Here is a 12,804-nt window from a genome sequence, read left to right on the forward strand (position 1 = left end):
GAAGTGTGAATTATCTTTTAAAAAAATTGATGAGGAAATATAAGGGCAGAAAATTGGGTTTTAGTTTATTCTTTTTAGTAATTTGTAGCTTGATCTGCTGTGGATGACTGAAACCAAAACTCTCCAATTTTTATGATTCCTAATTGGCCAGCAATTCTTAAGTAACTTACAAAAGCTACTCTTTGACTAAAGAAGGAGTTAAGAAAATAGAGGAGCAAATTATTAGAGATGTATTTGAAAAATCTTTAAATAAAATATATCAGTTTACTGATCAGCTACGTTCCAAGGATTTTAAAAAGACTATTCAAAACTACTTCAGAGATGAAAATATGTGTAGAAAATCACCAAACCACTGAGGCAATTTCACAAATAGCTGACAATGCAGAGGAGTCAACTGTAATTTTGGAATATAAACCTGACACCAGTTTTTATTATGATGGCTAAATAGAAGATTCCCAACACAATTGAAAGAAGAGCTCCAAGAAAATTTGCAACTTTTAAAAGGACAAATTTTAAAATAACCTTCTCCTTATAGATATTAACAAGGTTGAGAAATCCTTGAGAAAAACAAAAGCTTATAAGTACTTGACAAATATTCCAGAGAAGAAAAAGATTTTATCCCATGAAGACAAACTGGAAGGAGTGACTTAAACTTAATGAGTCAATTAGAATTAGGATGGATTTCCATCGGTTTGATATTTGTAATTGAAAGTCTTAATCTAAAATTTGAAAATGTATTTTTTCTTTATATATAAGGCTTAAGTAATTCCTAAAGTTTGTAAAATATTATTGAAAGTGTATTTGAAAATATGTTAAGAAAAAGTTAAAGAAAAAGATATATTAGCTTAAAGAAAAATCTAGACCTTTAAAAAGGATGTATACAAGAAGAAAAATTATTCTATGAGGGTAACTTAGAAGGAGTGATCTAAATTTAATGAGTTAATTGTAGCTGGAATTTTATTGGTTTGAAAGTAAACTTTAAAATATGTATGCCAAGAGGAAGTTTTAAAAAAAGATGCATGAGAATGTTTTAATTTTAGAAATGTTTTTTTAAAAAAGCTTAGTGTTTAAAACTGGATAAAAAAATATTTTCCCTTTAAGGTTAAATAATCTGAAAGAATACCATGGATTTTGTTAATATAAATGGTGATAATTTATAAATATTATTAAGTGCAAATAGAAATACATATTATTTCAACAGCAAAGAAGATAAAGCAGAAATGGTTAAATTGGTTGTTCTATGCCAGTGGTTCTCAACGTTTGTGTGACGGCGACCCCTGTCACACAAATGTTATGCGCATGCGTGGCAGCGCGCACATGGGGGCACCGCCCCCATGCGTGGCACGCATGCGCGGGGCCCCATGCGTGGTGTGCATGCGCGGCGGTGGCCCCATGTGCGGCGCGCATGCGCGGCGCCCCCCATGCGTGGCGCGCCTGCGTGGCGCTGCCCCCTGAGAGAAGAAAATGGCGGATCGCCACCTTTGGTGACCCCCGAAAAATGGTCGATCGACCCCAAATGGGGTCGCGACCCATAGGTTGAGAACCGCTATTCTATGCAAAGAAGAGAATATATTTATGCTTTTTATTTGGATATCACTTCTGGATTTTGTGCTTCTGATAAAAAAATGAAACTTTAACTTTGGTTTTGCCTATTAGATTTGTTGTTATAGAAATGGCTAGTTATATACTAATGTGGTAAAAGTTGAGGTTGTGCTAAAAAGAGTCGGAAGTCAATGCCTTTTTCTTTCTTCCCTTGTACCACACATTTTCTTTCCCTTCTTTTTTCTTCCCTTAATTTCCTATTTTTATTTTTATTTTGTACTTTATACATTGATAAAACAATAAAAGGTTTATTGCAAAAAAATAAAATAAAAAAGTATTACCTATGAGTGTATTACTCCCTTAATATACTTTCTATTGTCCTTTACCCATCATCTTCTCCTACTTTCTCTGGAAGTTCTCTATCTATTTCCTCCATTTTTGACTCCTTTCCACTATACTTATTATATGCAAATCTGCTATTGTCATCCACCTCTGAAATATACTTAGAATCCCTTCTTTGATTCCAGAGTAATAGGAAAGTAGCCTTACCTGAACAATTCAAGCTGCGAGCAAGTTCTGTTGCCATCACTTGAATAATGAGCCCAATGCGGAGTCTGAGCATTTCTGCAAAGAGATTAGGTTGTGACCGGACATACATGGCCAGGTACACTATAATTTCCTGCCAGGATTGGGGAAGAGAAGTGGAATTCATTTTAGAGATCTCTATCCACACAATGGCAATAATAAAATAATGTATTCAAAAACATTAGCAAGGCTTTTTGTTCATGTTACCTGTGTAAGGACTGCAATGCTGATATCCTGGCCACTGGCTTCGTATATTAGTTTGATCAGCTTTTCAGGAGGCAAAGGTCTATGGAAATTGAATTTATTAAAGGCATAAGCAGAACTCTGTCAGTAACTCTATGGATATTTTTCAAGAAGACTTTTCAGTACCTTAGCCTTATAAATTACTCTTCCAAATTATCAGATTGCAATTTTTATTAGATGGCTAGAAGTCTAGCAGGCTGTGTTGCTTGGTTTTAATCTTTTTTGCCCTCTAAATGACTTGTAAAAGAAAGCCTGCCTTTATGCAGCCTAAGACTGGAGAAAAGTAAACTTACAGAATGAGAATCTTTCCCTATCTCTACCAAATGACTAACTTACCTGTTTTGAACTCATAGTTGTTCCTGATTCCCAGGACAGTTAATAAATCTGAAACTGTAGAATACATTGAAAAAATCCTCCTTTTCTAGAATTGATTTTGTATTCAGTTACATGTAATTGGGAAAAAATGGTTCCATTCTTTCAAGCTTTTTCTTGACTATCAAGCCACAACAGTGGTGCTGCTAATGAAAAGGACAATTTTTTGCTATTATATATTTAACAACTTGGCTAAAATCCTGTATGATCTCAGACATGAATCATGCTTCCTAAATTAATACTTTTACTACTAAAATACTTTCTAGACAATCCTATAATATAGCTGTCAAGAAGTATGAAAAATAAGACATTGATTTAAGATGGAGAGGTTCACATACGCTATAATTGTTTTTTCACGGGGCTCAGGTGGGAGGCCAACTGTAAGTTGCTTCTGGTGGGATAAAAGATCTGTACAGGCCTGGCACACAACAAAGGAAAAAGAAGATTCAAGTTATTAAATATGTAGTAGCAATTGCATTACACTTAAATTTTGAAAAATTAATTTAGTCATTCCATATCACTAATTTAATATGAAGACCAAGTCCATATTCTTCTATCTTTGCATCGGAGATAGAAAAACAACAAGATTATCTCTCAATGTTTCATAGGGAGGTCCAGCAAAGGTATCAAGGGTTTATGTTCTTCATCCAGTTAGACTTGCTGGAGAAGGATGCAGAAGAACATGCTTGCCTGCCCCCTTGCAAGTCAGAAGCAAGCATTATAGAACCTGCTGGCATAAGCAGCATTTAGAGTGCTATTCATAATACTGCTATCATGTCACCCTTAGTCCTTTTTTTCTCTAGACTGGCCATACACAATTCCTGCAACCATTCTTCAAGTTTTTGTCTCCAGGCCCTTAATCATCTTAGTTGCTCTTCTTTGCACTTTTTCCAAAGTCTCATCATCTTTTTTGTAATGTGGTGACCAAAACTGGATGCAGTATTCCAGGTGTGGTCTTACTAAGGATTTATAAAGCAGTACTAATACTTCACATGATTTTGATTCTATGCCTCTGTTTATACAGATGTAAAGCCTTGCTTTTCTCCACATTAAATGTTATGTTGTTGGATAGGGTCCATTGTTCAAGCCTTTCAAGATCTTTTTGGATCCTGAGCTTGTCTTCTGGGGTGTTGGCTATTCCTGCCAGCTTAGTGTCATCTGCAGAATTGATGAGTTTCCCTTCTATTCCCTCATCTAAGTCATTTATGAAGATATTGAGGAGTACTGAGCCTAAGACAGAACCTTGTGCTACCCCACTGCTTACTTCCCTCCATATAGCTGTAGTACAGTTAAGGATGACTCATTGAGTACAGTTTGTCAACCAGTTACAAATCTATCTGGTGGTGATGCTGTCTATCCCACATTTTTCTATTTCACCAAGAAGTAGGTTGTGGTCTACTTAGTCAAATGCCTTGCTGAAGTCTAAGTATACTATGTCCACAGCATTTCGCTGGTCTACCAATATAGTCACTCTGTCAAGGAATGAAATAAGATTGGTTTGGCATGAATTGTTTTTAACAAACCCATGCTAGCTACTAGTTATAACTTTATTTATTTCTAGATATTTTTTCTAATATCTTCCCAGGTAAATAACTACTTCTGGCCATTTGAACAGGAATTCTCTGTAGGGCTTGAGTGCATGCTACAGGGGCATTTTTTTAAAAAAAAATGCTCTTCAAGGTTGAGAGAAACTGAAATGGAAACAATGTATTTGATCCATACCTCAGCCAGAACTTCAACTTTTTTTTTCAATATGCCAGAAATGTAGCGGATGAGCCCCCATTCTTGGTTTATGCCTGCTTTGCTGTACAATTCATTGAGGAGGCAATGAACTGTCACTCCACACTGGCCATAGAGATGTGTTTCCCAATCAAGACCTCTTACAAAACAAAAAGTATCATAGTGGTTATATGTTCTTATTTATTTTTTTAAAAGGGAAAGGGGATGTTGTAAGTCATGGGTGTCCAACCTTTTGGTTTGTGTGGGCTGCACTGAGTGAAAAGGAATTGTCTTGAATCACATATAAAATATATCATATAGTTAAGGTATATAAATCAAATAATGTTAAAAGTTTATGATCTTGGGAGGCCACATTACTAGCTGTCCAGGGCCACATGCAGCCTGCAGGCCAAGGGTTGGACATGCATGCCATGGGTTGTATGTATATCAGTCCTAAGTGAATTGCCAGAAGTTAGTAAAAGTTCCAGTCTTCAAAGCAGTTCTTGATTTAAGGTTACAGAATTACAGGTGGTCCTTGTTTACTGAATTGGTTCTGGGAAAATGGATGGTAATCAACACAATTGCTATTTGAATCCCATGACAGAGAGAGATAGAGACAGGCTCATAGGTACACACAGAGAGGGGGGGGAGAGGGAGAGGGAGAAAGATCACTGGTTGCTGCTGTGTTATTCAAATACTCTTGTACAGATAGTCCTCGACTTACAACAGTTCATTTAGTGACAATGGCACTAAAAAGTGACTTAGGGCCATTTTCATACTTATGACCACTGCAGATCCCCATGGTCACATGATCAAACTTCAGACTCTTGGCAACTGACTCATATTTATCATGGTTGCAATGTTCTGGATCCTGTGATCACCTGTTGTAACCTCACAAGCAAAGTCAACGGGGAAGCCAGATTCACTTAGCAACTGTATTACTAACTTCACAACTGAATTGATTTATTTAACTATGGCAAGAAAAGTTGTAAAATGGGGCAAAATTTACTTAACAACTGTCTCATTTAGCAATAGAAAATTTGGGCTCAATTGTGGTTGTAAGTCAATGTACCTGTACGATGTTCTGTGCCTGATCCATCCCCCTCTCTTTTGTTTTGCTTCACAGGGTGGAGAGATTGCTTAAACAAACTATATTTTCCAGAGTTGTTTCTCTTCTGTATTATACCATGTCCCTAAAAAGTGCTAAGAGCAAGTTAACAACCTCACTCTGTAACCTTAATTAGTTGATTAGAATCTTCCCACCAGCCCATAGTTTCTTAGTTTCACACTGAAAGCTTCCGATACTGTAGATGTGTGCTTATTGGTCAAAAAAGGATTTTTATTACTATTTATCACCACTGTATTTGCAAACAGTTGCTATCCAAGGCAGTTGCTAAATAAGGGCGATCTCTACCAATTCAAAATTAAACAAGCATTTATGCATTTTTAAAAAAATTCTTGCTCAAAAGACTTTTGCATGAAAAGAGTTTTATGCCTTTAAAGGCTTAATTTGTAAAAACAAATAGCTGCTCCACTAATGGCAGCTTGTCTGTGATAATAAAATAATAATTTGACAATATGAATATGGAATACTAAGTGAAAACCAGATAATGTGTCAGATGAGTTTATTGGCACAAGTAGTTCTCAACGTATGGTACAATTGAGCCTGGAATTAAGAGTCATAAATTATTGCATTGTAAGTCATGGCATCACAAGACTGGATTCAAAGTTACAACAGTTTTTTTACGATGATTGTTAAGCAAATGCCACAGTTGTTAAGTGAACCCATTTTTGCTAAGGGGCATTTTTTAATTGTTAAAAAAAAGATAAAATCCTTTGTAAATTATAAATTATACATATATTTTGACTGATTGAAAAAGTAAACACTGAAAACATTGCAAATCATGATCACGTGATTGCGGGATACTGGAAATGGAGGTAAAGGTGAACTGGTTGCCAAGCACCCAACAGGTGATCATGCGATTGTGGGTGTCTATGCAGCCATTGTAACTCCAAAAACAGATCATAAGTAGCTCTGGAGAGGTCCATTGTAACTTTGTGAGGCAACCAGTCATAAGTCAAGGACTACCTGCATTATTAAGTAAAATAAATAAAGTAAAATAAGCAATACTAAAGGAATTTCAAGATTAGAATTTCAGGGACCAGGAAATACAAGGTTATAATATAAAACTAAGCAGGATAGAAACAAATGGCAACCTCACATAAAAATTAATACAGCTGAATATTTCGTTTTCTGGAACATCATTTAAAAAAATAAATTAAGAACTGCCTAATAGAACATAAAAGGAAACTTACTTTATTAGATATAAGATGTATAATATATCTGCCTGGTCATGTAAAGTAAGACATTCTGTTAGCTGCCCAACTAATTTCTCACAATCCAAATCACCATGAGCATCCTTTGGCAAATGAAAAGCAGTCTTAGATTCCTATTAATCAAAACAAAATACAAAACACTCTTTTAGAGTATGTAGTTTACCTTAATTTTCCAAATAAAATAAAAATTTATTCAACCACCCCAAAGTGCACACAAAATGACAAAAGTCAAGAGGAGGACATATAAGGATACATGGTAGAATATTCATCATGAGTGCACTCAAGGCAATGCAATATATATAAGCATTCCTATAATGCTCAGATATCTAATATGTTTCTCTATTAATCTCTATTTATTTAAAAAGCATCTGTGACCTGGTGCTTTTTTTAAAAAAAAGATAAAATCCCTTGTAAATTATAAATTATACATATATTTTGACTGATTGAAAAAACAACATGGGTTATAGCTGATAAGTGTCTGAAAACCTGGTATACCATGTTGACGCTATGGAATTAAGGATAGAGTTAGATTTTAGAAGATAACATTGGCAATTAAGTTGCAATCAATTAAGACATAAAAGAACATAACAAGTTGTAAAAGACAAGCTCTAAAATAGCAGAGATGTACAATTTAAAGGATGTATGTCTGTATTTGATTCCTAACAACCTCCAATATTATTACCAGAGATTCCAATAGCTGGTATCAAATAGCAGTTCTTAACATATTAGTAAATCCTGACTGACCATTCTTATTATCCATTACTTATGCATCCACAAAATGGCCCTCAAATGCCACATAAAGCTAGCTAGCAAAAGTGGTTTCCTTTGGGATCAAGGGCTGCCTCACTATTTTTATATGGTTAGGTCTCACATCTGGGTGGGGCCAGGGAAAAAGGATATAATCAAAACAAAATAGTTTATCAAACAGACATTTTCCCCTCCTATCCTTTCTTAAAGCCATTAAATTTAAACTTACACCTGCTGTGTGAAAGTCTATCTCTGTTCCAGTTGTATATCTTCAACTTTGATAGATGAATTACAGTAATTTATATAACTAGTAAGTACAATATTTTCCAAAAGGAAATAATAGAACTTCTTACTTGGTCCACTTGTGGATGAGGGGAGTCAACTAGGTTCAGAGATTTCCGGTGAGTGCTTAAAACCTTTGTAGGCAATGACATTGAAACATCTGGAAAAAAATAATGTAAAGCCATTTTAAAGATCTGCTACTGTACAAATCCAAATGTTGATGGAAATCAAAATATAAATGATACTGAGGATCAGTTAGACGGTATAAGCAAATGAGTTTAACCAAACTCCAAAGATCTTTTACAAGAAAGCTGGCTTGTTATGGAATAGTTTGCCTTGTTGAAAGAGGAGACTATATTGTCATTTCTAAAGTAGATTTTCATAAAAAGAAAAGGCTGGATGATTCAAAGTTTGGTTATAGAAATCTGTAACTTTTATTTAGATTATCAATGTTCTTCTGCCTAGAGAAAAAAATGCTAACATTTGTGTTCAAACCCAGAAAGATATATTGACATGAGAATATTCCAGTATCAGCATATTTAATAATAGCCAAAATATTAATTCCTAAATGCATGAAAACTTACATATGTCCACATTATTTCATGCCCATATGTGATATAAGAATATACAAAGTTGCACATACAGATTTAACAGTAATAATAAAGTTGGAAGGGACCTTGGAGGTCATCTAGTCCAACCCCCTGCTCAGGCAGGAAACCCTATACCATTACAGACAAATGGCTGTCCAGTCTCTTCTTAAAAACTTTCAGTGTTGGAGCATTCACCACTTCTGGAGGCAAGTTGTTCCACTGGTTAATTGTTCTAACTGTCAGCAAGTTTCTCCTTAGTTCTAGATTGCTTCTCTCCTTGATTAGTTTCCATCCATTGCTTCTTGTCCTGATTTGGTTAGGACTTTTATGTGCTTAGTTTACTCTCACAGATTCTAACATACTATGCTATCCAGACCAGAAACTGTGGTTCATCACAAATTCTAAACCAATGTTCTCTTTTTAAATTTTACATGTTAAATTATCCAAATTGTATTATAACTCACATTCTCTCCTCAAGGCAAAACAAATTCAGGAATCTGGAATGAAAAACTGCTAAAGAGAGTAGGAAATGGAAGGGGTGGCCAAGTCTAGAGGCTCATTTTTTGGGCTTTCTCAAAGTGGTAAATCATGGCAGTTTTGTGTGCTAATAGAGCCATATAATTTCCCAAATACTGAACCAAGAATTGTTATAGTTTGCGCTCAATTTTGTCCTGACTTTCCCTTTATTTTTAAATTTTAGCACTTCATAAAGAACTTATCTAACCATGAAATCTCTGTCTCTAGCCAAAATAATCAGAGGAAATATTTTTGAATTTTTAATTAGTTGAAACTTTTCTTCCTCCACCTTTATCACAATGTATTTTGTTGCTTAAAATAACATGATTCACAGCCTGCTCTATTCATCAGTCAATACAGTAGTCTCCAAATGTTGGATTCTTATTTCTACTTTTTTCTAACACTTTGTGACCAACTGGGCAAATTTCCCAATAGGCATGTATCATGATAGTGTCTCTTCTATTAACTATTTCTACAGATACCTGAAAATAAAGCCTTATCTTTTGGGGAAATGTGTTGTAATCTTACTGAAATAAGTTTATTTCATGTGAGATGACAGATTTTTGCAGAAGCAAGATGACAGCATTTACAGGCATTCAATCTGTTAAATAGCATAGATTTAAAATGTTATAAAAACTTACTTGGAACATCCAGTCCCTTAGCCTTGGCCATGATTGATAGTATTTCTCTAGTAGAATGAGCAGCGCTGAACACGTAGGATGAGCCTGTGCCTTTTGTGAGTGGAGGCAAGTATGATTTCAGAGCAGTACTCTGTAACATACTGTTTATGTACTGGTCCAGTTCATCATGGCTTTCTGTCAAAATTTTTTTTAAAAAGTTGTTTGAAGTAAGGCACTTATGCTTCCACCCAATTAACTTTATATTTTGTCATATATAGACAGTCTTCGACTTACGACCAGAATTGAGCCCAAAATTTCTATTGCTAAGACATTAGTTAAGTGAATTTTGCCCCATATTACAACCTTTCTTGCCACCGTTATTAAGTGAATCACGACAATTGTTAAGTTAATAACACAGCTGTTAAGTGAATCTGGCTTCCCCATTGACTCTGCTTGTCAGAAGATCACTAAAGTTAATCAAATGGCCCGGGACACAGCAACTGTCATAAATATGGGCCAGTTGTCAAGTGTTCAAATTTTGATTACTTAATCAGAGGGATGCTACAACAGTCATAAGTGTGAAAAACGGTCATGTCACTTTTTTTTAGTGCTGTTGTAACTTCAAATGGTCACTAAATGAACCATTGTAACTCGAGGACTACCTGTACCTGCTTTGAGCAAGACAAAAACTTTTGTTCTATGTAGCATTCTGATTTGAGTTGCCTTATGGGGGAGATTGATGGTATATAAATTTAATAAATAAATCAATAAATCTACGAATACATAAGATGTTAAAATTAGTGATTGTGCATACTCTCAATATTTAAGATTTTTATATTATTATAACTTTTCCAGCCTTGGTTTTTCATAAATAAGTAGCCTCTTCAACTATTCTGCTATACATTAAGGCCCAAATTCCTTTTTAGAATATCCAGACATCTGGTCCCTCTGCAGTTAAACAAGTTAAGCAACTTTGAACCACACAAGCGTACTTGCTGAAATGTATTTTCTGATATTGTTTTTTTTAGCTTTTTGCTTTTTATTAATATTATCTATCAAATTATTTCCATTTGGCCTGTCATGGACTTAATTTAAATTTTTAATAAAGCTTGAAAAAAATTAAACAGAAAAAACATATTTTAAAATAGAAAAAAATTGAGGTAATTGTAGTATAATTCATATACAGTTTTAATTCCTCTTTTAAAATTAAATGAAAGAACCTCTTTGATTTCCTCAGAAAAATTCCTCCACTGATATCATCCTAGAGAGAACTTTGTCCATCTTTCTGCTAATAAAGCCTTTCTTGATCCTTTCAAGTAAATCTTGATTACAGATTCATTTGAGAGATGGGGGGGGGGGCACTTAGGGATATTATCTTCTCCAAACCATTTGAGAATTTGTAAGTTATAATTCTAACTAAAGAATTATAGTTAGAAATAAATTGATAGTTTATTAACATAATATAGTCAACCAACTCATATCAGAAAACAATCCAGTGTATGCATTTGTACTTACTGTACTATAGCTCCTGAACACTCATCCACTCATCTCATAAAACATGTCATAATACTCATTAAGGCATGATTACTGTGGCTACATATCCAGAAAGGGCATGTTTATCAAATGTGGCCAAAATTGCTCTTGGTTACTATTTGCAATATCTATACATGGATATACTGCTCAAATAAAATGAAAAGACATCATTACCCTTATTACAAAAGTCTGCATAATCTTCTAGTTCATAGCCACTTTCAGGGCTAGAGAAGCTTTCACTTTCATCATCAAACAGTTTGCTGTCACAATCAGGATCCAAGAAGCTTAGGTTTGTATAGAATGAAGTGGTCAGAAAGTCCGAAAGTTTGCCCAACTTCACTCTGGAAAAGAACAGATTGAAGAGGAAGAATACATATTTGTTACGCACATACACACACACACACATCTGTGCACACAGACACATGCAGGCACACAAATATATACATATATGCATACTGTTGAAAAGAGATTCCTAAGTACCACACTGTTCAACAATTGATAAATAAATGGTTTTTTCACAAGTACTTGAATCATGATAGATAAATAACCATATTAATATATATTGTTCCATAGCCAGGTGCTCAGGAAATAAAGATGCCCATTATCATCGCATCTTATTTTTACACTTTGCAGAGTCATCTAATTTGTCTCCTTGCATTACTTTATACTTCCAAACTTTGTATAAACCTCTGGCCTAATTTGTTCTGAATTTTAGAATAAAATAAATAAATAAAAAATAAATAAAATAAAATAAAGAATAAAAGAATTTATTCTTTTATATTGAATTTCTGGAACTTAAAAATATTTTAAAATATACTGAATACTAAAGTAGCAAATGTAAATACAAACAATCCAGCATTTATACAGATTGTACAGTAACATCCAATCAGAAAAAAACATTAGGCAGAAAAGTTTTACCCAATAATCAAAAATAGGAAAAAGGAACTGTCTCAGCTATTTGTAATGCACATTAATGCTCACCTTGCTCCTCCAAAATATCCATCTCCAAGCTTTCTTATGGTGGCAAGAATTGCAGGATCAATATCAGTCCCATCATCCACTAAAATAAATAAACAAACCAACAAACACATACTTATACATATTTTGGAGAAATATTTTTAATGATTCACTTTAAAAAAATCCAGTATGAAAAGTTTTGGCTTAAGAAATATCTAACTTAGATTCTCAATCATTTTGAGTCTTCCCTTCACAGATGAAGAAAAGCAACAACACAGCATGTGTAGACTATTTTATTCACCATACAGAGACATATTACATAGATGTTAAGCATCAGGGCCGAAATCTTGAGTTCAATTGGATTATGGGTTTTCCCAAGAGTGGGAGGAGGGACTGTCATGTATTTCATAATTCACTGCAAAAATTATTAAAATCCTGTACTGCATATCCAACCAAGAAACGAGTCTTGGGTTCACCACAGATAGTTTGATAAAATCATTTACACAGTGTGCTTTAAAGAAGGCAAAAACCATGCTGGTGTCATTCAAAAATCAACTCATAATACAATGATCATATATTAATTGGAAATAGTGCCACCAGACATCTGATAATATGTTTCTGGTTATCAAAAGGAATATTGTTGAAATGGAGAAGGTGCAGAAGGCAATCAAGATAATCAGGGAGCAACACTTAGTTTAGAGAAAAGATTCTTATAAGGAGATATTATAAAATTATGAATTATAAGAAAATGGTGACATTTT

General features: G+C 34.3%; 1 protein-coding gene across 12 annotated transcripts in view; it reads right to left on the bottom strand.

Annotated features, from left to right (window-relative positions):
* Positions 1-12,804, bottom strand: part of LOC120318111 (phosphorylase b kinase regulatory subunit alpha, liver isoform-like) — a 175,501-nt gene that overhangs the window by 98,099 nt on the left and 64,598 nt on the right. For all 12 annotated transcript variants that reach the window (XR_005559414.1, XR_005559416.1, XR_005559413.1 and 9 more), the window contains 9 exons: positions 12,068-12,146; positions 11,261-11,427; positions 9,575-9,748; positions 7,899-7,987; positions 6,778-6,911; positions 4,465-4,621; positions 3,081-3,160; positions 2,335-2,413; positions 2,092-2,221 (listed from right to left, as the gene is read on the bottom strand). Coding sequence is in view for 8 of the 12 variants with exons in the window: in XM_039365391.1 (XP_039221325.1) it covers positions 2,092-2,221; positions 2,335-2,413; positions 3,081-3,160; positions 4,465-4,621; positions 6,778-6,911; positions 7,899-7,987; positions 9,575-9,748; positions 11,261-11,427; positions 12,068-12,146 (1,089 nt within the window). In the remaining 4 variants the exon portion in view is untranslated. The remainder of the gene's footprint in view (positions 1-2,091; positions 2,222-2,334; positions 2,414-3,080; positions 3,161-4,464; positions 4,622-6,777; positions 6,912-7,898; positions 7,988-9,574; positions 9,749-11,260; positions 11,428-12,067; positions 12,147-12,804) is intronic.

This window comes from Crotalus tigris, unplaced genomic scaffold (genome assembly GCF_016545835.1).
Source record: "Crotalus tigris isolate CLP2741 ecotype Arizona unplaced genomic scaffold, ASM1654583v1 scf7180000020065.321141, whole genome shotgun sequence".
NCBI lineage: Eukaryota > Metazoa > Chordata > Lepidosauria > Squamata > Viperidae > Crotalus > Crotalus tigris.